This window comes from Botrytis porri (genome assembly GCF_014898465.1).
Source record: "Botrytis porri strain MUCL 3234 chromosome Unknown BPOR_018, whole genome shotgun sequence".
Taxonomy (NCBI): domain Eukaryota; kingdom Fungi; phylum Ascomycota; class Leotiomycetes; order Helotiales; family Sclerotiniaceae; genus Botrytis; species Botrytis porri.
The window spans coordinates 43,027-65,759 of NW_024066092.1; the positions used below are offsets into that span (position 1 = coordinate 43,027).

A 22,733-nucleotide genomic window follows, 5' to 3' on the forward strand; every position below is an offset into this window, starting at 1 on the left:
TATACGGATGATATAATCCGAAAATATGTACCAGAGCCGATCATGCCCCTGCCTCTCCAGTACATACCCCGCTCCCACATTTGTTACTCCAAGGATAAAATGATACTTCCTTCTTCTCTTGGATGATCTTGTGAGGTATATTACTTTTTATTCAAGGTAGCCTACTTCCCTGTTACCTTGGAGATATGCCTTATAAAGTACCTTTTACGATTCATTCTGCAAGATGCCGACCTCCAATAGGAATCGTAGCTGCTGATATATCACTTCTGTTTATTTTTCAAAACGAGGCCTAAGAACTTGCATATTCAAATCCGCAGCAGGCTTCCGTTCTATCGGCCTTATCCCGAAATATGAAGATAATAAACCACATGAGGCGCATCTCCCTCTCGTTTTCTTAATTTCTCTATCTCTGAAGCATCATTCAAAGCTTGGCTATACATCCTTATACTTCTACGGGCTAAAAGTCAAATTTTCGGAGCCTATGAAATGTCAAAGAATATGGCAACAAGAGGAGATCCTTCGGGGTTGAAGAATCGCAATGTCTCCAGACAGACAGTGCCAGCTCGACGTGGAGGCGAGTCACAAAATCAAGGCAGCAGGATGACGCATTCTCCGACCCCAAGCGCTGCTATATCGGTGCGGAGTTCCAATATGCGATTACACCTCATTACCCCAACAGACAAAGTTGTTGTTGGTTTAGACTATGGAACTACATTCACATCTGTCTCTTACAGCATTGTTCCAATCAACTGTGGTAATATGAAAGGCTCTGCTAATGATATCTTGAGTGTGATCAACTGGCCAAGCGACGGAGAAGATGGCCAGAGGAAGCAAGTTCCAACAGAGAGTTGGTACTCACCAGAGCCGGTCGAGCGGCATCGGAACGATGAAGATCAGATATTTGATGAGAATCTATTCGATTTATCTCAAGGACAACATCCATTGCTTCTTGGTGGAGTAGGTGGAGACACCATCAATGAGCCCGAAGATTCGGAAATGGAAGATGAACTTTCTGTCGATTTTCTTTGGGGGTACAGCGTACCATATCAAATGTACAAGGCAAATTCAACACGAAGTCAGAGACGTCTCGTGAAGAGAGCTAAACTCATGTTGGTGGAAACCGAGTACACTAATGAAGATCGAAAGGGTCTTCGAAGCACATTAACTGGCCTTCTCAAGGAAGGCATCATACGAAGACACGGTATACGATCCAAAACCGAATCTGATATGTGGGATGCTGTTGATCCAATCTCAGATTATATCGTGAAGGTATTACAGCATACCAAAGAACAATTGAAAAAACTTCATGGGTTCACTGATAAAACCCCTGTGGATTTCGTCATGACTGTACCTACTGTCTGGTCCCCAGAAGCTTCCCGTGTACTTCAAACGTCTGTCAAGACAGCCATTCAGGCGACCACCTTCGGAAATCCTTGGAGAACAACTGCGGACAATCTTTTCCTCATCTCTGAGCCTGAAGCTGCCGCTACGTTCCTCTTGGAAAGTTCAGAGGATATTTCTGTGAGGTCTTGTTGGCACATTTTCAAACCCTTAGCTAATAATGGTATAGCTTGGTGAGACTTTCATTATCGCTGACTGCGGCGGTGGAACTGTCGATGTCGTCACATATGGAGTCAGCAATCGGTATCCGCTACGTCTGCAGGACGAAAAAATCCAGCCTATAGGTCAGTTGAAGCAGTTCTTCAAGAATCTCATAAAGCTAATTCTTGAGCTTAGGGGATAATTGCGGTTCCAGCTATCTTAATGACAATTATAAAGACATGTTACTTAATCGCCTCCAAGACGAAGATTATCTCTTCAGGAATGGCGATAACCTTGAGTCGATCGTCAATCGATTGATACCAGACTTTGAGAATGAATACAAGAGACGAGTTAATGTCATGAAAAGGTGTGGTCACAGGGTTTATATAGCTGGCTTGCGCGGTGATGAACAAATGAATCGCGTTGGTCTAGCGGAAAAGCGTTTCGAGGCTAATTATTTACACATGACTTTGTATGTGTAACCCGCCCATGTTTGACCAAAACAATTTCACTAACATGGTCTCAGGAGTGATTATAAAAAAATCTTCTTTCCTCTTCTTAAACGTATCTCAAATTTGCTGGAGAACCAGATTCGACAAGCTGTAGAAAAAAAACTTGTGGTCAAGGTATGTCCCAAGACTACTAAAAGCAACCCAGTGATTATCTTACTGAATTCTCAAAGAAAGTATTCCTCGTTGGTGGCTTTGGTGGTTCTTCCTTGAGAAGTTATCTCAAGCACTGGCTTGCAGACGAATCTGCGAAACTTAAATTAAATATCGAATTGGTAGCAGATAGGCACAAATGGTGAGATCAATATCTTTTAGCCTGCCCAACAAGCTGACAATTTAAAGCATTACAGCTGTAGCATCGGGTGCTGTTCTTCGTGCTCTTGATAAGAAAAATGGGCCCCAAAGAATTTCCCAATCAAGCTATGGTTTCCTCCGCCATGAGCCATGGCAACCTCGAACATATCCCGGGCATGAAAGTGCCAGGCCAGATGAGAGTGAATTGGATAGTGAAAAATATGTAGCCACAATCGATTACTTCATGGTCAAGGTAATATGTTGAGTCATTTAATGTTCTTGACATTCGTCCTGATGATCAATAGGGAAACTCAATCCGTCTAGACCATCAATTTTCTCTATTTCCTACCTATCACACTTTTCCAATCGACGAAAAGAAATTCCTCTGTGAAGAAATTCTCTATGTTTCTGACACCGCTACAGAATCTCACTACAGTCGCAGGAATCTTAAAAATGCTGGTAAGTAACCGTAAACTTCACGTGAATTAATCATTATGTCATACTAACACAAACTAGACGCACAAATCGCCGGCCGCATCATCGTAGATATGACGTTTCTCCGCGACAAAGGTATCATCAAACCTGTATACCCTGAAGAAGGTATGGAAGGGAAGGAACATTATCGAGTTGAATATGAATTAGTGGCCAAAGTCGAAGGGAGAGCGCTCAGATATGAGGCTAGATATCCAGCTGGAGAAGGTGGGAAAGTACGAGGCGAGGGACAATTCAGTATTGCGGCTGCTTCTAAGGAAGGAACTGCTTAGTATGCATTTCGATCGATGATTTCGGATGTGTTTAGAGATATTGGATTGACTAGTAAGTAGTATTGGATAGTTTTATACCCAATTTTACGATACCTGGATACTCGTTGTCGCTGACTCCTTGACTGTTTTCGTGATTTTCGTAATAAACAAGAAGCTTGTGAAACCAAGGCAGTAAGTGTCCTTGTATAGACCTTCTTATCCATTGGTCGCAAAAATCATTCTATCGGAACTTCTTGCTTGTGATTTCGCTAGTAAAGTACAGATATTACTGGTACACTATCAATTATTCCACTATGAAATTGAAGCTGAACCCCACACCACCGAAAGAAAAAAGAAAACAGGAAACTGTTGTGATAGCTAGTAATTACCAAAAGTAAAAGTAAAAAAAGTAAAAGAATGGAAATGTTGAATACACCCGGCATTCAACTAAACTTGCTACTCCTTTTTTCGTCTACTTTCTTGATACTCAGCCTACCAATGAAATATACAAGATATCTCCGAAACAAGAAATGCACCTTGTCGCAAAAGGAAAGAAAGAATACCTCCCCTAAATAAGTAGAGAGACGATCTCCTGTCAAGGTAGTCAAATCCTATACCATACATACTGCATATAAAAGTTTAAAAGCTTTCAAAAACCCAAAAACATAAGGATTTTGCAACTGCCGTGAATCGAACACGAACCTCCACCTTGGAAGGGTGGAATCCTAACCATTGGACCACAGAAGCTAGGTAGCTTATTGAGCTGTTTGCTTATTTTGCTGTAGATTTCCAGCTCAATGTTAGTATATAATCCTATTTTTCAAGCCCAAGCCAATGTGGTTCCCATATATATGCATTTGTGGATTAAAATGTGGGGGTGACCTCAATCGGACATCGGCTATTGGCCCTCTGTTATGGTCGATAATATTGTCTTTTGCGTTTACTTCATACGCTAGATAACTCAGGACAACGACATATCTCCAACGTATGCACTTACTTTTCAATTCCATGACACAAGCCAACAACAATTAAACACTTGCTCTGATACAATGAAGCTCAAGCTATGAAGCTTTCGTTATTTGGTCTGCATAAGTTCGGTTTGTATTTAGTGTTCGACGTTCTCTCTCGATCAAATGCTCACGTAATACCACGAAATCGCAAAAAGATACCATGTTAACATATCATGATTTGACATGGGATAAAAACCACGAACAAGAGGATGCAAACTCTATTTTAGTTACTCTACCTCGATATGTCAAGAAGTCAAACATCGACAGCGTTGAAGCTATAATATCCTAAGTGGGGTACACGCATCTTTCAATCAGCCGCATACTTCGTATGCCTTCAAGTGTTAACACATATCTGTGCATTCACCAAGTCTCGGCTTGTTTATTCGGAAAACAATGCATATTGATTGGTTAATGACATTGTAAAATTGTTTAAAGCTTCGTAGTTCGAAGTAGCGCGATAAAGTACCACGCTAACCTTTTTCCTCGGAGACAACAATTGGAGTCTGGGCACGTCTAAATCTTGAAAACATCGTCAATTCTTGATAATGTGCCTCACTTCTTCTAGATTCATACCCAATTTGGGTTTCTCATGTTAGGTTGCCCTCAAAAGCTATTGAGATCAAATGTACTACAGTGTACAATTTTGCCTCGGAAAGTTTCGTCCTCTCCCAATGAAAATCTATCATGATCTAACTCCAAGCCCCCAAGCTACTGAACAATTTGTCAGAGAAGAGTGGTATTATCGATTGATGCTATTTACCACGAAATGTTTCGATTTCATCCATTTGTTAGTCAGAAATATTGGATACCAAGAGACGCGGCACCTTCTTGCTCATCTTGTCGTCGACTAAATTATACTTTACCATGTTGCTTCCAAGGTTTCTCCTGTCAGAGCTCCACCATTGTATGAAGTTCCAACTTCTGATCGACTGGTATCGATACATAACTGGTTACTTCACCATTTTGTGATTTTAGATCTAGTCGATGTTCAAATGACATGATGTAATAAGACTTCGCCTTTCCTTATACGACTAAAGTGCACATCTGACACCATCTTCGAGGGTTATGATTGCTGGATATGATTTCCTAGCTTGATCATTTTTCCTCAGTAGCTTTAAGGTATCACTAGCTCGAAAGCCGAAATACTATAAAAATGCATTGCTCTCCCACATTCCTCTTATTTTCTTCATTTCTTCTTCTTCATTATCAATTCTTCGTGTACACCAAATTCTGTCCACTTCGACAAGCTTTTGCTCGGAGCTTCCCAACGCCCTTCGCATCAACCCGAGGAACAGCGAACAATAGATTTCTGTAATATTTTCGCATCCACTCACACATTTGTCACTTCTTATTTGGACTCATTACTTCTTACACATATACACTTATCACTTCTTATTTACACTCATTACTTCTTGCACATACACATATACACACATAATTCCAATCATCATATCACTATTACTCTAGGATCTGATAATAAACTCGTTTACCTTTAATTCTAATCATACATTCTATTTCCACTCCATCCTACCTTTCACTCTACATTACATACACCTCCACGCCTACAATCTATACTATCACTTTCAAATTCAAATATACTCTTTACTTTCATTTCTGATCGTATCTCTTCTATTCCGACTCAAAATGCGAGGAACAAACGCTCTAGATGATGATTCCATTTACTCAAAGCTCCCGAGCGAAATTGCTGATTTACGTCGTAAGGCTAAAGCTGCCGATTTTAAGGCTATGGTTTTGGAAAGGATCAAGCTGTTCAAGATAGTTGACAGTCAAGGAACAGACGTCAGTCAATCAGATAGAGTCGCCGCATCCAAGTTGTTAGGTTTGGACGGAAATGCGCCAGAAGAGGGGAAGACGAAAACAGATGTTCTCAAGAAAAAAATGACACTTGAAAGGGAGATTGCAGAGTTGATGAAGAGGAAGGCAGAGTTTGCGAATCAATTTCGTATATTGAATGAGAAATTGGAAGAGAGATTGGAAGAGGTGGCGAGAAAAGAAGAATTTATTGATGGAAAGATAAAGAAATGGACACAAAAGAATTTTACGGCGCATATAACGGAGCGATCTCAGAGAGAGAAGGGTGCTTTACAAGAAGCAGAATCAGCAGCGTTGTTTAGAAGAGAAGAGGAGATGCACGAAAGAGAAGCGGAGATGCATAGAAGAGAAGCGGAGATGCTCCGAAGAGAAGAGGAGATGCACGAAAGAGAAGCGGAGATGCTCCGAAGAGAAATGCAGGTCATTGAAGAAGAGCAAAGCTCGTTACGAGTTCAAAGATCGAGAGAAGCAGTATTGTTTCCTTTTTTTTGAAAGGAGAAGTGAAGCCGAGGAGAAAGAGAAGAAAGAAAACGATTCGGAACGAGATTTGTGAAGTTGGAAGAGATTGAGAATCTTCTTGTTCGCGGACCGCATGCATCAGATAAGAGACGCGCAAAGCAACAGAAGATGGTCCAAACACGATCTCTTTTGAGCGAACTGAAAAATCCCCTGCCGATTGGAAATGACTGTTGAACCAGCATCACCCATCACCTGACTCTTTTTTCTTCTTCCTGATTTCCTCATGGCGAAGTATCATATCACAGGCGACAATATACAGAAATTACATATCCATATTCGATCATCCGAAGTATCTACTCTCCGCACAAACGGCATGTTATCCCGCCACGATGTGTACGCAAATTCATCTTGCCCTCGTCTCAACACCATCAGTCGCAGCACACAGCGGCGGATTCATACGCGTCGTTTGTTAGCTGCAAGACTTCATGATCATATTTCTGCCCCTGGTCCTGGATATTCCGCTACGAGTTTATTGGTTCTTGCCTTTTCGTTTCCGTTTCCGTTGCCGTTTTGCCTGGTATAGCTCCGCTCTCTTCCTTCTTCGACGTTTACGACATCCATTGAAACTATTCGATCTCTACAGTTTTCCAGCCTCACTTCGCGATAAGGTCAACCACAACACAATGCATTGTGGCTCGTCAAATACGTTTTCCGATTCTTCCTGGCACTCCTTTCTGGCGATGGTGATTCCTGATTCCGATTTCCTGGCGTTCCTTCCTGGTGAAAGGAATCATAAAGTGGGAAAAGGTGGGGATCTTGGCGGAAGGAATCATAAAACAGCAAAAAAAGATGAAAATAATAAAACAGCAAAAAAAGTTGAAAATAAATAAATAACAAAAATACTGATCAAAACACTCTTTCCCGTTTTCTTGAATTATCATTCAAGTGATTTTTCCCTGTGTATTGAGTGTGTGATAGATTTGTGAGGTGTTGATTACGTGTCTTCTTGGTTTGCTGTGATTACCTGGGTAGGTGGTGGTGGTGGTGGTGGTGATGATGGAGTGTACTCCCATCTCCCATCTCCATCAACCCCCAAACCCCCTCAACGCCTCCCCCACCACTCCCACCATCTCCAACACCTTCTCATCCTCTAATCTCCTCCCCACACACTGCAGCACCACCGGCGTCCCATGATAAAACTCCTCCTCATAATCCCTCTGCAACGCCTCATCTTTCTTATTCAACCCCCTCCACTCCCCCCCTCTCTTCACATCCACCTCCTTATCCGCAAACCCCACCGGAAACGTACACGCCGGATAATCCAACAAATTCCACACTCCCGTATAATTCACACAAAAGATCTCCGTCTGCGTAATCCCCAGTCTCGGGGCTGTCCACGGACTCGCAGGCATAATAATCGCATCCATAACTCCTTTTCCATCATCTCCAGTACGAGTCCAGCGATCGAGATATGCTTTTTGAAAAGCATTTCTGCGGGTAATCATTTCTCTTAGTTTTGTAGGTCCCAGTGTTCCATGTTCACCCTGATCATAGGCAAATTCATAATTTTTCATACTTTCAAAGACCGGCTCGTCGTGTTTACGCGTCAATTCGAGGATCGCGGCACCGCCGAGAGTGTAGAATGAATCATTCATTTCTTTTGCCATTTCCGGATGATCGAGAGGTTCCCATTCGAAGACTTCGTGGCCGGCTGCTTCGAGGGCTTTTTTTGTGAGTGCCAAACCGCGAGCGATAGGTGGATGAACACTGATTTCGCCGTCGTTGTCGGAGATGATTCCGATGCAGAGTTTGCGACCGGGAGGCTGGATGGTGTTTTCGCGCCAGGGAATGGGGAGACATTTAGGATCGTATAGCCAGGGTGAGAGAGAGGTCGATAGAAAGGCTTTACAGTATAGTTGGAGGGTTGAGAGGGATTTGGACATGGGGCCATTATTTGAGTAGATGAAATCTTGTCCCGATATACCCGATTTAGTACCATAGATGGGGAATCTTCCGAAACTAATGGTGTGTTGTCAATATTTCCGTCTATTATGAAAGGATATCATGTATACATACGTAGGTTTCAAACCAAAGAGACCATTAAAAGCACTTGGAATCCGAATACTACCTCCAATATCCGTTCCAATTCCCAACGGACTGCCTCTCATAGCCAAAAGTACACCTTCACCTCCCGAACTTCCTCCTGAAGTGGTGCCTGTATGATATGCACCATTCGTTTCACCCCATACATTCGAAATTGTCTCCATCATCATCATTGCCACCGGTACTGCTGTCTTGACATAAAAAATGGCTCCAAGTTTTGCTAATAAAGATACTAAAACAGTTTCATCTTCTGGGTTGGTGGAAACATTGGCATAACATGCCATACCAATAGAAGATGGATGAGGTGGTGTTATGAAGCAATCTTTGAGAGATATTGGAAGACCATGGAGTGGACCTATTACTTCACCACTATTGGCGAGATAATCATCTAAAAATTCTGCTCGTTTGATAGCTTCAGGAATGAGAATTTCTGTTAAACAATTTGTCTGTGATCATGCTCAGTAGGCATCTTCGTTTGGTTTGGGGGTATAAGATAACCAACCAATTGATGAGCAACAACAGCAGCTTTAGAAAATGCCTTGGTAACTTCTACCGATGTCCATATCCTCTGTTTAATTTTCTTAAGTATATCTTCCGCAGTCGTTTCAATAATTTCTAATTCCTCCGAGGTAAAATGACCAGATGATCTTGGAACATTGGTAACATTTCGTGGAAGATTCTCCAAGACTTCTCTAGGAAGAAGATATTCTTTAGGTAAAGCATCAGCTCGACGTTTTTGAGCAATTGTGGCTATTTCCTTATAGTGTTGATCTGTTGATAGATGTTGAATTTCGCCCATTGTTGTGGCAAGAGGGAAGATAGTAGTGGTTGTTTATTTTAGATTTTAAAGAGTATTTCGAGAAAAAAAAGTAAATGATAGGAGGTAGAAGAGAAGTAAAGAGGATCTGATATATTATTGAATAGAAGCACTAGGTCATTGATCGATAGCAATGAGTTACATATCTTCTCTTCTTGAATTGCCGGCACGTTCGCGATACCTAGCCGCATACCCCGCCGGCGCTTGAGAAGTGGGGTTTCCCGATCTCGGCAAAAAGTCCTGGCAATTGATATCAATTGTAAGATCATCAAAATTAGATAGATGAAGCACGAAAGAATAAATGAACGGCACTCATAAGGTATCTTTGTATTAATATTTAAAGCCGGCGATAGAAATCATGTTTATCATCGTAAATACTGCCAAACAAAAAACCCTTAACTCGCAAACGCCACCGCACGCTTCGAATTTATCCCCGCAGCCTTGGTATTTACATTTAAAACCCCCACATTTGATATTAAAAGATTAACATCTGTATCACTTGCCGCTGTCCCTGAAGTAACCAGTGCTATTTGTTGATCAGCAGTTTCGCATGCGTGAGTCGTAACTTTATTCGTTACACTGTACTGGCATTAGCATCATCTTTATTACATCTCGTTCCAAGTCCTTTTCAGAAGGATGATGCGAAATTCCAAACTTACAAAGCAATAGCTCCCGCACTTCCAGTCCCATCATTGAGGTTGGCCTTTGAGGCTGTGTTTTTCGCTCGGCCAGCATCTGTACAAGCGCTGATGGCAGCAGTCTCGGCAGCGGTCAATGAAGCAGCATTTGCACCGCCAGTACCAAGCTTAGTGATAGCTACCATAGCATCGGCCGGTATGGCGAGAGAGGATGGGGCTGTCACTCCCGCAAGAACGGTGGCTACATTCGTAGTGCTGAGAACGGAAGCGGATGTCATGCCGAGAATGGCGAGAAGTAGAATAGCTGATGTTTTCATGATTGTAGAGTCTATGGAAGTGAATGTGTATGTGTACAATGCGCACTAAATCAAATCTGCAAAACAACAAAAATCATGCAAAAACAATTAAATTTGAATCTTCAAACTCAAAGTTGACTAGCGCTCAGAAAAGGAACAAAAAAATACAGCCCACAATACACGTCCGCCGGGATCATCTCAACTTATAGAGATGAACACAATGCGACATAAGACGAGATGGTGGTTACTCTTACCTGTGAAACACGGAGGACTTCGCCTAATGATACATCCGTGGTGTCTTGATCTCAAGCGAAGGAGGTGTTGACATTAACTTCGCCTGAACTTCCAGATGGTGAGGATGGGGGGTGATGATAATCATGAAGCGAAACGGCTCGACAGCATGATTTCCTAGGGTAATTGATTTCCCAGATGTAACGTGAAGTTGAACGATGTCTACCTAGGTACTTTCTTGACAGTCCCTAAGTAGGTAGGTAATGCAACATGGAAAGAAATTGAGGTCAATCGATCAAATCACATGTCGAAAGATATGCCATGCACAGTAGTAGTTGGAAAAAATGTATTGAATTTTTAATTCTGATTGAAAGAAGCTATACATCCTCCAGTCCTCAACCTAGTGAGAAGTAGAAAATAAAATACATGGTGACCCCGAATAAAATATGCAAAATGGGAATGCATTTGTTTCCATCATCTAAACCTACGTTCCTTTGAAGAAGAGGAGGTAGGAGTTATGTGAGGAAGTAAAGATTTGATCTGCCATCATCTATAGACGTGTGAACCCAGGGTGTATTAGGGAAAACCGCATATGCTCAAATGGGGTGCACGAAGACACATCCTCAAAAGTATTCATGAAAAGATAGTAGGTCGAATAATTCATTTCTTATCGACGCCATATTCCCATGTTTATGTTTCCCCATCCCGAGTATTCGCAAACGCCATCGTAGCCATTAGACCGATTTGAGAGGAGACATATTATGCTGAAAGGATAGCGTTAGTAAAGAATGTCGACAAGACCGAGTAATCGAGTACTAACTGTCCAAGTAATCGGCTGCCATCAATAACTCTAGGCACAACTCTGCAGGAATTTCCATGTCTGGCACATTCTCCGAGTTACGATACTTGTAGTTGTAGTAAAAGTATTCGGCGACCCTCTCAAGGACGACACCACTATTCGAAGTCATAGTTAGTATTTGAATGATGTTTTATAGCAAAGCCATGTTAGACAAGATGATGTTGATGTTGGCATTGAAGGCAGGCTAATCATATAATGCCATTCATCTAAGTTTTAGATGGTTGATGGTGGATGGATGAGGAAGGAAGCAAAGCTCTTGAGGTGGAAGAGAAAAGAAATCTGGCAGAAATTTTAAGTCGGCTTAAAGCGGGTCTCAGATCAAGTGTAAAAAACGGCCATTCAGTCCACGGCAATCCCAAAGTGGAAAAGAGGGTCTGTATCGAAATAGCTTCTATCATCACAGACGCCCATTTATTCTTTGCTGGATGCCACAGAATATTCAGAGTATCCAAAGCATTGTCGTGTTTGTGTTGCTTGTGTTGTTTATCGAAGAATCGTGTTGTATGTGGACTTCAGAGAAGGAAAAAGTTAGGCATACCTGATCTCTGAGAAACGGCAGATTCCTGTCTGAGACTCTTCCCAACCACCTGTACATGAATGAAATAAGTATTGGTTCAAGTATGATAATCACTAACCATGGGCAAAGTTAGATTTGTTGAAGGAGGGGCAAACAAACTGGACGGATCCAACATCTTCTTGATCGCAACACTGGTACAGGCAGCTTCTCTCAAAACAACATACTCGAATCCATCGCAAGACACGAGGGTTACATATTTGCTTTGACCTGGTTGTGCTGTTGCCATGATTAAAAGATATTGAGGGTGATGAATGTTGTGTAGCAATTGGTGGGTTTCTCTGAAGTGGCGACGTGATATATTCCAAGGTTCTTTGAGGTTACCGTATGTGAACATGAAGATTCTACCTTATCCACAACAGGCTATTAAGCGGGAAGGCGTTAGCCATGACAAGGCTGTGAATCTGCAACCAAAATATCACCAGATCTTGAAAGGCTTGTTACTATATTTGTTACTATATTATTGTTCTTGCCATTGTTATTGTTATTTTGTTTCTACTCTGATTGGTATTGTGTTTATATTTTGTCGTCTTGAACCTCGCTCGCCCTTGAACGATGATTTACCTACCCTCACCCAAGGTAAGAAGATCTCAACCACGCGACAACCTTCTAGATATGGGCTACACTACTCGGATAAGGTTACTTTGTACTTAAAACTTTATATTAAGGTCAAGATCTGCTACAACCTACAGCCTACCTAGTATTTCCCTACTAGGTAGCTACTAGATAAAAACAGGAGACAACTCGGTACGAAAACGCGAGTCCGAATCCGACGCTCAATTCATGATACCGGTTTATAAGGAGCAGGCCATCTATTCGATCCTTGTACTGGTTCAATTCTACATGCCCACGATGTACATACCCTCGCTACCTAGGTATAGACAAAACCTACGAGCTACTCCTATTCCGCAGCAGTTTATGCATGCTCTGCGAGATGAAAGTATATAGCGAGGGGATAAGGTAGTACGGAGGATTCAAAGACGAATTGGAAATTGAAGGCGAATCAGTTGCCCGATCCAAGTCTGGTATCCATACGCGTATCCCGTCTAATCCAGTTACATGTTCTCTCACATATGTACTTGTCTTAAATCTTTTCCTACTTTGGTCCACGAGTCAACTATAAACAAGCTCTCGGACAAGATATCCTCCCATTTTCCATTTGATTACCTAACCACCTCTATCCCAACCACTCAATAATGGGTCGGCCAATTTGCAGTGCTCCGGATTCCCGAGGAAGCACAACTGGCAATCTCCTTGAGTTCCCACTCATATTATTCCCCTAACATGATATGCACATCGATACTATCAATACGGGCTCGATACGATACTATCAATACTGGCTCGAGACAGGCTAATTTGGACCCCTCAATATGGGACGCTTGTTACTTTTATTATACCTTTATTGCTTTGTTTAACTTTTCCATCGGTGTCGTGGAACATGTGCTCTCCTTTATATATTCCATACTCCGTACACTCGACATGCTATGTTATGTTACCATAATGTAATGTATGGATGTACTGAGTATTATCCCCCTTTCAAGTTGAATGGCACACGAGTAATCACTTATCATCTGTAAGAACGTTAGGAAATCGCCATGGACTAGGTAAAGTTCCTATGAAGTCTGTATGTACCTACTTTGGTAGCATGGCCATTCATACCCTATGTCCACCTACTTCATCGGATGTATACAAGCATCGAATAATTTGAAGTCGGTTGATAGCTTAATGGAAATTGATCCAATGGGCAGCTTTGCCATCAATGCCATGCATTTCTTTGATTTGGTTTAAGCATTATTTTAGGATCAGTCTAATCTATATTTTGACATAATTGTGGACGTCATAAATGCTACTATATCCTAGTCTTTGCTAACTTTCCTTAGGGCTCTATTGGCCGCGGTCTAAAGTATTTCTTTTTTATCTTTATTTCATTCTCTATCTTCCTTTTTCATTCTCTATACATCTTCATTTTTGATACCTGCTTGCTATTAATCATGGCGGGTGTCGTTGGCGCCGTTGGGCGTTTCTTTCTTCACATATACAGAACTCTTCTCAACAGGTATGGGAATGAATTTTTGGAAAACCCTCTACTTTTCAGTATGATCTCATCAGAAAAATACTAACATGTGTCTAGACATTCATTTTTTGGTTTACTTAGACATATTTTAATCAACATGACTTTTATTCTTATGTGGATAACTACTTTCAAAAATGGTAAATTCAGATCTACCCTCAATTGATACCTTTCCATACTAATTGTATTTTCAAAGCATGGCGAATCGATTCCTCAATCCGGCCTTTAATTGATGTTAGTTACCTTGAAACTTTGGATAGAAGAGTTTTTGGATTTTCAATGTTCGGTCTTGCATCACAATTCACTTGTTCGGTTATTGGAATACTTTGGATGTATACACTCACCCGAAAGAAGATATCGATAATCGCTGGACTACCTCCTCTTCTCCTTAATATCCTCTACGCACTTTCCCACAACCTCTCCGAATCCCTTGATGTTTTCGCTTGGCTATCGTATGGTGTTATTCACTTCATATCTCCCTTCCTCGCCGCATTTTGGCTTTGGCTATTTGCACCCCCGGGAGTTGTGTCTATGTTCGCCTGGTCTTTCGGTATTCAAAATTGTCTAGGAATAATTACCCATCTCTCCTTCCCCTCAGCCGCTCCTTGGTATGGCGATCAATACGGCTATCCTCTCCCACCTGGAAACTACAGCATGCCCGGTTCCGCCGCTGGCCTCGTGCGCGTCGACAAAGTCCTCGGAACCCACATTTACGCCAATGCATTCAAAGCCTCTCCCTTAGTTTTCGGCGCATTTCCTTCTCTACATGGGGCATTCAGCTGCTGTTGCTTTTTCTTCGTAGGCCGCTACTCTAGAAAGGGAACTTTCATACTCGGCTTCTACGTATTATGGCAGTGGTTTTCGACAATGTACTTGCGTCACCATTGGCGGATCGATCTTCTAGGCGGACTCGCTTATAGTGCATTTGCTTTTTCACTTTTCTACCGCAGTTTGCAGAAAATCGATAGGGCGTATGCGACGGGAGTTAGTGGGGGAAATGGTTGGCAAAGACTTTGGGAGGGTACAAGATTGCAGTATTGGTTTGATAGGAGACCTGCGCAACAGGGTTATGAGGTGCTCTTGGAAGAGCAGGAATATAATAAGGAAGCAAGGGGAGAGGATAGAGAAACCGAAAGTCCGGGATCATCTCGAGAAGATTTGGAGGGTGCTTGGGTGAGGGATGAGGGCGTTACTTGGACGGTTAAAGATACGGAGAGGAGGTCGAGGTAGGGTAGTATCTGGAAGAGATAATGTTTCCGTGTTGTGCATTGCATGGAAAGAAAAGGTGTAGAAGTACAACAGATGACAGAGCAGCACTGATATATACATGCAGGGCGTTGGAAATTCGGAATGGGATTTAAAACCTAGGTACCTAATGGTGCTGTATATAAATGTTACAGGTATGGAGTATATAAAACGAGTATCAGATGAATATACGAGAGAATAAATGGGAGTATATAAGCATAAAATAGGTATATAGGAATAAACTGGATAATAAATATCATAGCTGGCAAATCTTGGATCTACTTAAACATGTATTCTTACATTCCCCTCCACACCCCTCACTCCAAATACCTACCTACCCCCGCAGAGGTGAGCCTTCATAGATATATAAAATATCCAAAAAGCCCAATAAACCCAGTTAAATACTCAACACCCCAAAATCCATCCATCTTACAAAAAGCCACGAATGAATGTATCATCTCTCCTCTATCCATACCCTCCCTACCTATGATTCATTCCATATACATATGCTTCTAAAAGTAAAAGTAAAAGTGTCTACAAATAATTGATTAGCATTCCTATCTCTTTTCTCATCTCTCATCTCTCATCTCTCATCTCTCATCTCTCATCTCTCATCTCTCATCTCTCATCTCAAGCATAGCATCTCATCTCATCTCATGCCATGTCATGCCATCTATCCTCTCCATCTCATCTACTCTTTCCATACCATAACCTCAAACCATCATCTTAGTATCCCCCCTCAAAACAGATAACTAGGTAGGTATCACCCATCCATCGATAGTTGAAACACATCATATACCTAGGCCATCATATAGTAAAGATTTAGATACATATATGATATGCATGGAGAACAATTATCAACTCTGCAAGAGGTTCATAGGAACCTATAGTATTTTCGACAGACATATGTAGCGGGTAGTCACTCAAGTAAGGGTACGAACACAATCATCTCCTCACTTCACTTCACTTCACCTCACAGGCAATTCCAATCAAGAAAAGACAAATCGTTACTTTTATTTCATATTCATCCATTCTTTCCTTCAATGTGCATCCATTCAGCAATTTGATAAAATGCCATCCCATAAACGAACCAAAGAATCCACTATCTGTGTACCCTAACTCTCACCAAAAAACTCTGATGAATCGAGCAAAAGATATCCATATAAGTCCTTCCGTATCATCTGAGAACTCCTAGTATTGTATCTCTGCTTTCTTGAAATGAAGTTGAATGAAATGAAGGTTGGGAGTCATTCGTCATAAAGGAAATCATCTAAGCGACCTCGGTGATCTTAGCAGCTGGCGCTTCGGAAGCTTCCTCCTCCCCTTCAAGTGCTGGCATTTCGTCGTCATCCTCATCATCTTCACCCTCATCATCCTCGCCCATTCCACCCATTCCTGGCATGCCAGCTCCTCCAAGTTTCGAGAAATCAATACCACCGAAATCTCCACCGGCTCCTCCCATCATGTCTCCCATTCCTGGCATTCCACCTAAAGAATCGATTAGTCTGTTGCCCAGCTTTATGTTCAACCAAATGCCAAAAACTTACCCATGCCACCCATCTGGCTCAAATCCTCCTCAGGAGCCTCATCTTGCTCATCCTCATCAACCCACTTATCGAAATCGGTCTTCAAGTAATGGACCTTCTTGGAATCCTTCAATAATCTAGGCCAGAACTCCTCCTTCAACTCCTTCTTTCTCAAGACAAATTGAGTGTTTTTCTCAGTGTGGTTGTACTTGGAAGCACTCTCATCGATCTCTTCGTAGAATTCCAAGGTAACTGCATATGCACGCTTGAGAGACTCGGAGTAGCCGGAGTATGTAAGAGATTGGGACTTGAGATCGATCTTTGGTTCTTTGACATCGGGAACGCTGATGGTTAAGTAGATGAAATTCTTTTCGGCTTCGGTCTTGTTGGATCTTTGAGCCCAGAGAACTATTTTTAATTGATTAGTGATATGTTCAAAGATCGAGTATACATATGGATATATATCTTTGTGTATGGGTGAGATGAAGTAAATAGCTCTGAGCAGTTACTGGCTCTTGCTTATGAATTTGAGGCTTCGGCCTGCAGTACCCCTCATTGAAAAAGTAAATGTGGGATGGATGCAACAGATTGACCTCAAAAACATATCTAGCCACATAAACCAGCAAAGACTGGTATTTATTTGAAATGGCACAAATTCCAAGCAAAAGCTGAAGTAACCAGGACTGAGTTCTGTGTTGTGACAGTAGAGAAGCCCTATAACCTCTCCATCGCAACACTCGTAAGAAAGAAAAGAGCTGACAAAGCTTACCTTCAGGAGTAGATTCAGCCATTGTGATTGAAAGTCTTTTTGTGTGAAAAACGAACTAGAAGATGTTGTTGATGCGAAAATTGAATTGGGGTATCAAGCAAAAGGTTTGTACAGAGTTGGTATTGTTGTTGGTTGTAGAAGAGAGAAATTATTGAGAGGGGTTTAAAGAAAGGATTGGCGAACTTTCTATTTGTTACTTCTTGCTGTGTGCAGACAAACGAGGCTGGAGCCAGCTAGATGTATGGAACCTGCGAGAACATTAGGGAAGTGAGTGGTAGAGTAGAAGCATTCTTTGATTTACAGTGCATTTACAGTATATGATGCAATTAATTTCCTAATATAGCATTTTTAAAAGATATAAGTCTCATTTTACTGTTTTGATCCATTTCTCCATTGAAGTTTGTAAATAATCAAATTAAATCAAATAAGATAGATAAATGATGTTTTTTTTTCTCTTTTCCCATCTTATTATTAACGAAAACTTAACCCCACGTAGTAGGTGCGGCTCCTGTAGAAAAGGAGAAAAGCGTGAAAAGGCAACGTCACTAACCGCAGACATCTGATTGAGCTTGGACCTAAACTCCAAACTAATACAGCTGGAGTACTATCAAACTACATTGTATCAATGACCATCCATCACTTATCGGCACACTTTCACTTATCACACCTAACCTATTACTAGGTACCTACAATAATTGAACCTTCGACTCAGATTAGATCAATTTAATCTAATACTATCAAATCACCAAAAAAGCCGTCTTCGACCCTGAATTTCTCACTTCAGTAACACGGCTACAACCCTCCAATCCATTCTGGGGGTACATCGCACTTGAGCCATCCATCATGGAATCCATAAGAGCCGTATTCTTCAAACCCGATCCTCAAGTTCAAGTGCGTATATTCCCCATACCATACCATGCCATAGCAATACCATACCCATTCCCATTTTCCCCTCATCCATCCCTCAAACCCCATCTAACCCTCCCCCAGGTCCGCAAATGTAACAACCTCATCCGGCAAAACACCCGCAAACTCGATCGAGACATCGCGACCCTCAAAGCCGTCGAAAACAAAACCCGCAATCTAATCATCGCCGCCAACAAACGCGCCCAACGCAATCCCTCTCAAGCCAAACAAGCCGCTCAAGAAACCCGCATTTTCGCGCGCGAATTAATCCGCACCCGAAATACCTCCCGCAGACTCGTCACGTCGAAAGCCCAATTGCAGAGTGTGAATATGCAAGTTAATGAAGCGTTTGCGGTGAGGAAAATCGAGGGTAGTATCAAGGCGAGTGTGGGCATCATGAAGGATGTGAATAGTTTGGTGCGATTACCGGAGTTGATGGGGACGATGAGGGAATTGAGTCAGGAATTGGTAAAGGCCGGGATTATTGAGGAGATGGTTGGTGATATGATGCCTGATCAGTTGGAAGAGGAAGATGAAGAGGCGGAGGAGGAGGTTGATAAGGTACTTGGTGAGATATTGCAGGATAGAATGTCTAAGGTTGGAGCGACGCCAAGTTTACCGGCAGCGCCTGTACAAGAGGAAGTCGCTGCGGAAGAAGAGGACGAGGATGCCGAGGCGATGTTGAATCAGATGAGAGGAAGATTACAAGCTTTGAAGAGTTAGGTGAGGGAGACATAGGAATTTGGTTTTGTATACCTCATTTGGAGTCTGGCTGGAGTTCGGATTGGAGTTTTGGTTGGATTTCTATATGCTTAGAGGCATTTTTGCGGTGGCCTTGGTTTGGATCAATACAGAGGATTGTTCAGAAATCCTTCCTGGTCTATTACTTTATGCATTTTTACAATATATTGCATGATAATAGATATCTCTCCAAGATTTGATCCAAGATGAGTAGAGCGAAGAGCTTAAAGGTGGGTGGCAGACATCGTTGATAATCATTTCTATTCCGATATCACATCTCATATGGCCATACCCTAAGTAACGCAAGGAAGAAAGTAGTCAATGAATACTAGATGAAATTTGATTCCTATTCTTAAGCATACCATTTCGCTCGTAAAATCATGACTCAAATCTCCCTAGCGAGAATTCATTCCAAGATTGAAAGCAGATCAAGGGTAGAAGTAAACATGATATCCAGTATCCATTCATATCATCAACCCCATTATCGAATTTGGTCCATCCATCGTTCTCTTCCATTCCCATTCTCAATTTCATATCCAAACCAAAGAAATAACAGAAAGAAAAAATATATAACTCCAACTTTCCTTCATCCTTCACCCCGCATTCAAGAATATCGAAATACAAATACAAATAGATAGGCCGTTATTTTCATCTCTTCTCAGTCTTCTCGTCTCATCTCATTTTGTCCTGTTAATATCTTCCCCTGTCAAATTTTCGTCATTTACCCTCCAGTGTGTTGAGCTTTTCTTTCCTTCTGTCCATGCGTCAAAATACCAATGGCAAAGTAAGAAGGGTATCTAGTCGAGTCCCATTGAATAGTAGGAATTGGCATTCAACCAACCTCGAATCGAGGAGGATATAAAGTAATGGGAAGATCCATCCATAAAATGGAAAATTCGCCAAACAAATACTCCGAAGAAAAGCCTCAGAAAATGGAAAAGGGGATCAAGCAGAAAATGCAAGGGAGCAAAGAAGCTCCTACGGACAACATCTAGAATCCCGGATGTAGAGGAGCATCAAGCAATTGCAATTCCTCCAAATACCCTTGTTCCTCTTGCATATTCCTGATGAAGCCCTCCTCACCAGCCTCACCCCACCAGCCTCTCTCAACAACCTCCTTCTTCCTCTGCCAAATCTCACTCGCTACTCCTTTAACCTGTCCAAATGCTCGTCCAGCACTAGGCCACACTTGCCATAAAGTTTTCAAAGCCCCAGTGTTCAATTTCAATTGTTGTTTCAAATCGTCATCATTGAGAGTAGGGTAGAGAACAGACCAACAAGAGAGATGGACTACAGAGGCAAGAGTTACGACGCAGGTAAAGAAATGCGTGTGGCGAATTAAGGGAATGGGGAGAGTTACGAGTTTGGAGATTGATTGGGCGGCAGTAATGGTTTTGGAGGCGTGGATGTTGTAGTTTGATCCGGGCATGATAGGGTGGTGAGGGGCACAGGAGGTGATAGGAGTAGTGATGCTACTGTCTAATTCTGAGAGCTCACGGTGGAGGACAATAGTCGCGCTAAAAGGATACGGGTTAGTTTATGTGGATAAAATTGAGGTGATATTGTGGAGAGGAAAGTGGTAAAGGGTCAAAGAGTAAGAGGGGTTGACGGAAGATAGATAAGTTGAAAACATACGCTTCTGTAATCATATTTGCTTGGAACAGCATCTCATCAAGCTTGCCATCACCACTGACAAGTTGTCTCTTGTTATCTGGTAGATGTAAACGAAAGTTGACAAGATACGCATCAAGACGATCGACGGCGGAACTGTCAGGATGTGGATTGATCATCTTTCCCGTCAATAGTCGACCTAAGTTTCGGATTGCAGAGATACGATATGTGAATGAGGAGTAGCTGTAATCACGATGTTCAAAATCCTCATCGTCAAAGTCTGTAAGGAAATGAGGGGGTGGAATATTCTGATTCTTGTTAGTATGGTAATTTTGAAAGGTAGGTATGACGGGATATTCTCGGGTATCAATTTAGGAAAACTTACTCCATTAATAAATTCACTCTCTTCGCATGGAAGTCCAACTTCTGCGGGTATATCCTTCATAGGAAAGAAACTCTTTTGGTGAACGCCAGCAATCATCCCATCAACCACAAACATTTCCCACCAAGTACGACGCCAACTCTCTTCCAAACTAGACCAACCATTTCCATGCATAGAAGCAAACTCTCTCTTGTTCATTCCCAATTGTAAAGCTAACTCTTGAGCATCAGTAAGGACTTCCAAGGCCTTTTCTTGATATGTATAACCATCAAGTCCAATGCAAAGAATAAGCATTGCCTGAACTTTGAATGCATCCTTAGGACAATCTTGACGATAAATTGCTCGTTCAGCTTCTAGACATAGTGCCGTAGTAGGTGCTTGATCTATGAAGAATGAACCCACATATCTCATAGCAGCTTCTAAATGCTCCAGTTGTTTTTTCTCCTTGAGCAATCTAAGCAGATTATCTCTCGGGAGAAGAAATGGATGTGCGGGCCAAAAATGATAATAAAATGCTTCGATACATTTTTGTCGAAGGTCTAATCCGTTATATTGAGGTTTGTTGACGTCTAAAACCGTTTGATCTCTATTAATAACATAAGACGGAGGATTTGCCGGACCGAACGGTAGCGTCTGCAGTCTATTGTCGGGAGGTGTAGCCAATCCACTGGGAATGTTGGCCGAATTACCGGTGGTATTGATGGTTGTAGATGATGTCCCTGGTCGAACCAACGGACAAGCTCTGGCATTGTTTGATTGAGTTGACGTCGACGCCGCCGTCTTGTTTTGAGCCCCATTACGTCTTGGACCCTTAAAGCCTCGACGACTTCTCACGTAGACACATTCATATTCATTAGTAGAGCATCTAGAACATGGACTAAAGCCATCGCATTTGAGGTGCTTGGAGCGACAAGCGACGCATGCTGACGGGACTGTAATCCGGTCCTTTTGATGGTCCGGGACGACTGCTAACTGTCTTTCGCCTTGTTTCTCAGGCACATGATCGGAAGTTGGTGAGAGTGATGGAGCATTACTCGTCGAAGGCGTTTGGATGGGAGAAATGGAATCCATAGCTCTAGTGGTCAGATTTGATGTGGATGTGGATGAATTGCTCGCCGACCAAAACATATGAGGCACAGAAGTAGAGGTCTGCTGCATTGGAAAGTCAATACTGCAATACTGCAACCCTGGTACAAAACGTCGAATGATTGATGGATATTCTATCCTTGTCCTACGATATTTGACAGGAAATGCTGACTACCGTAGTAATTGTGGTACCTAGCGAGGTCCCCGATGAGCCCGAATAGATTGGGTACAAGAAGGTTTGATAAGTTTAGTACAAACACGTCAATGATATGCTGACCGCGATGTGGTTTGTGTTCAACTGGGTCCAAGTCAAATCCTTATAAAGGGGTGGAGGAAGCCACGAGAATGAAACAATGTTGTGAACTTATGTTGGAAGATGTTGAGAAAACGGACGGGCAGCCTCAATATAACCATGGGGACCTATCACTTCTGGTGCGAACAAGTTGTTATTAAATGCATGCGGAATGGTCCATCCGTTCAATCGATTT

The 22,733-nt window shown here is 42.1% G+C and overlaps 9 protein-coding genes across 9 annotated transcripts; 4 read left to right on the plus strand and 5 right to left on the minus strand.

Annotated features, from left to right (window-relative positions):
- Positions 1–486: 486 nt before the first annotated feature.
- On the plus strand, positions 487–3,109 carry EAF01_010768 (uncharacterized protein; the record flags this gene model as incomplete). Its single annotated transcript, XM_038919025.1, has 8 exons — positions 487–1,521; positions 1,571–1,685; positions 1,738–2,014; positions 2,069–2,168; positions 2,225–2,346; positions 2,394–2,598; positions 2,651–2,804; positions 2,862–3,109. 8 exons carry the CDS (start codon positions 487–489, stop codon positions 3,107–3,109), a joined length of 2,256 nt encoding a protein of 751 aa, XP_038765308.1.
- Positions 3,110–5,742: 2,633 nt separating this feature from the next.
- Positions 5,743–6,423, plus strand: EAF01_010769 (uncharacterized protein; the record flags this gene model as incomplete). The annotated part of the gene is made up of 1 exon (XM_038919026.1): positions 5,743–6,423. The coding sequence occupies one exon, from the start codon at positions 5,743–5,745 to the stop codon at positions 6,421–6,423; it is 681 nt and encodes a 226-aa protein (XP_038765309.1).
- Positions 6,424–7,475: 1,052 nt separating this feature from the next.
- EAF01_010770 (uncharacterized protein) lies at positions 7,476–9,292 on the minus strand (the record flags this gene model as incomplete). Its single annotated transcript, XM_038919027.1, has 3 exons — positions 7,476–8,409; positions 8,467–8,939; positions 8,996–9,292. 3 exons carry the CDS (start codon positions 9,290–9,292, stop codon positions 7,476–7,478), a joined length of 1,704 nt encoding a protein of 567 aa, XP_038765310.1.
- A 345-nt stretch (positions 9,293–9,637) lies between these two features.
- On the minus strand, positions 9,638–10,398 carry EAF01_010771 (uncharacterized protein). Its single transcript, XM_038919028.1, has 2 exons — positions 9,970–10,398; positions 9,638–9,889 (listed from the first exon to the last, which is right to left on the minus strand). Exons 1-2 carry the CDS (start codon positions 10,263–10,265, stop codon positions 9,706–9,708), a joined length of 480 nt encoding a protein of 159 aa, XP_038765311.1. The 5' UTR covers positions 10,266–10,398; the 3' UTR covers positions 9,638–9,705.
- Positions 10,399–11,234: 836 nt separating this feature from the next.
- On the minus strand, positions 11,235–12,137 carry EAF01_010772 (uncharacterized protein; the record flags this gene model as incomplete). The annotated part of the gene is made up of 4 exons (XM_038919029.1): positions 11,235–11,239; positions 11,296–11,429; positions 11,873–11,921; positions 12,011–12,137. The coding sequence occupies 4 exons, from the start codon at positions 12,135–12,137 to the stop codon at positions 11,235–11,237; spliced, it is 315 nt and encodes a 104-aa protein (XP_038765312.1).
- A 1,762-nt stretch (positions 12,138–13,899) lies between these two features.
- On the plus strand, positions 13,900–15,209 carry EAF01_010773 (uncharacterized protein; the record flags this gene model as incomplete). Its single annotated transcript, XM_038919030.1, has 3 exons — positions 13,900–13,964; positions 14,040–14,119; positions 14,176–15,209. The coding sequence occupies 3 exons, from the start codon at positions 13,900–13,902 to the stop codon at positions 15,207–15,209; spliced, it is 1,179 nt and encodes a 392-aa protein (XP_038765313.1).
- A 905-nt stretch (positions 15,210–16,114) lies between these two features.
- EAF01_010774 (uncharacterized protein) lies at positions 16,115–17,831 on the minus strand. Its single transcript, XM_038919031.1, has 3 exons — positions 17,520–17,831; positions 16,772–17,158; positions 16,115–16,712 (listed from the first exon to the last, which is right to left on the minus strand). Exons 1-3 carry the CDS (start codon positions 17,539–17,541, stop codon positions 16,495–16,497), a joined length of 627 nt encoding a protein of 208 aa, XP_038765314.1. The 5' UTR covers positions 17,542–17,831; the 3' UTR covers positions 16,115–16,494.
- Positions 17,832–17,957: 126 nt separating this feature from the next.
- Positions 17,958–19,490, plus strand: EAF01_010775 (uncharacterized protein). The gene is made up of 2 exons (XM_038919032.1): positions 17,958–18,410; positions 18,510–19,490. The coding sequence occupies exons 1-2, from the start codon at positions 18,363–18,365 to the stop codon at positions 19,146–19,148; spliced, it is 687 nt and encodes a 228-aa protein (XP_038765315.1). The 5' UTR covers positions 17,958–18,362; the 3' UTR covers positions 19,149–19,490.
- Positions 19,491–20,157: 667 nt separating this feature from the next.
- On the minus strand, positions 20,158–22,317 carry EAF01_010776 (uncharacterized protein; the record flags this gene model as incomplete). The annotated part of the gene is made up of 3 exons (XM_038919033.1): positions 20,158–20,683; positions 20,802–21,085; positions 21,163–22,317. The coding sequence occupies 3 exons, from the start codon at positions 22,315–22,317 to the stop codon at positions 20,158–20,160; spliced, it is 1,965 nt and encodes a 654-aa protein (XP_038765316.1).
- Between the last annotated feature and the right edge of the window lie 416 nt (positions 22,318–22,733).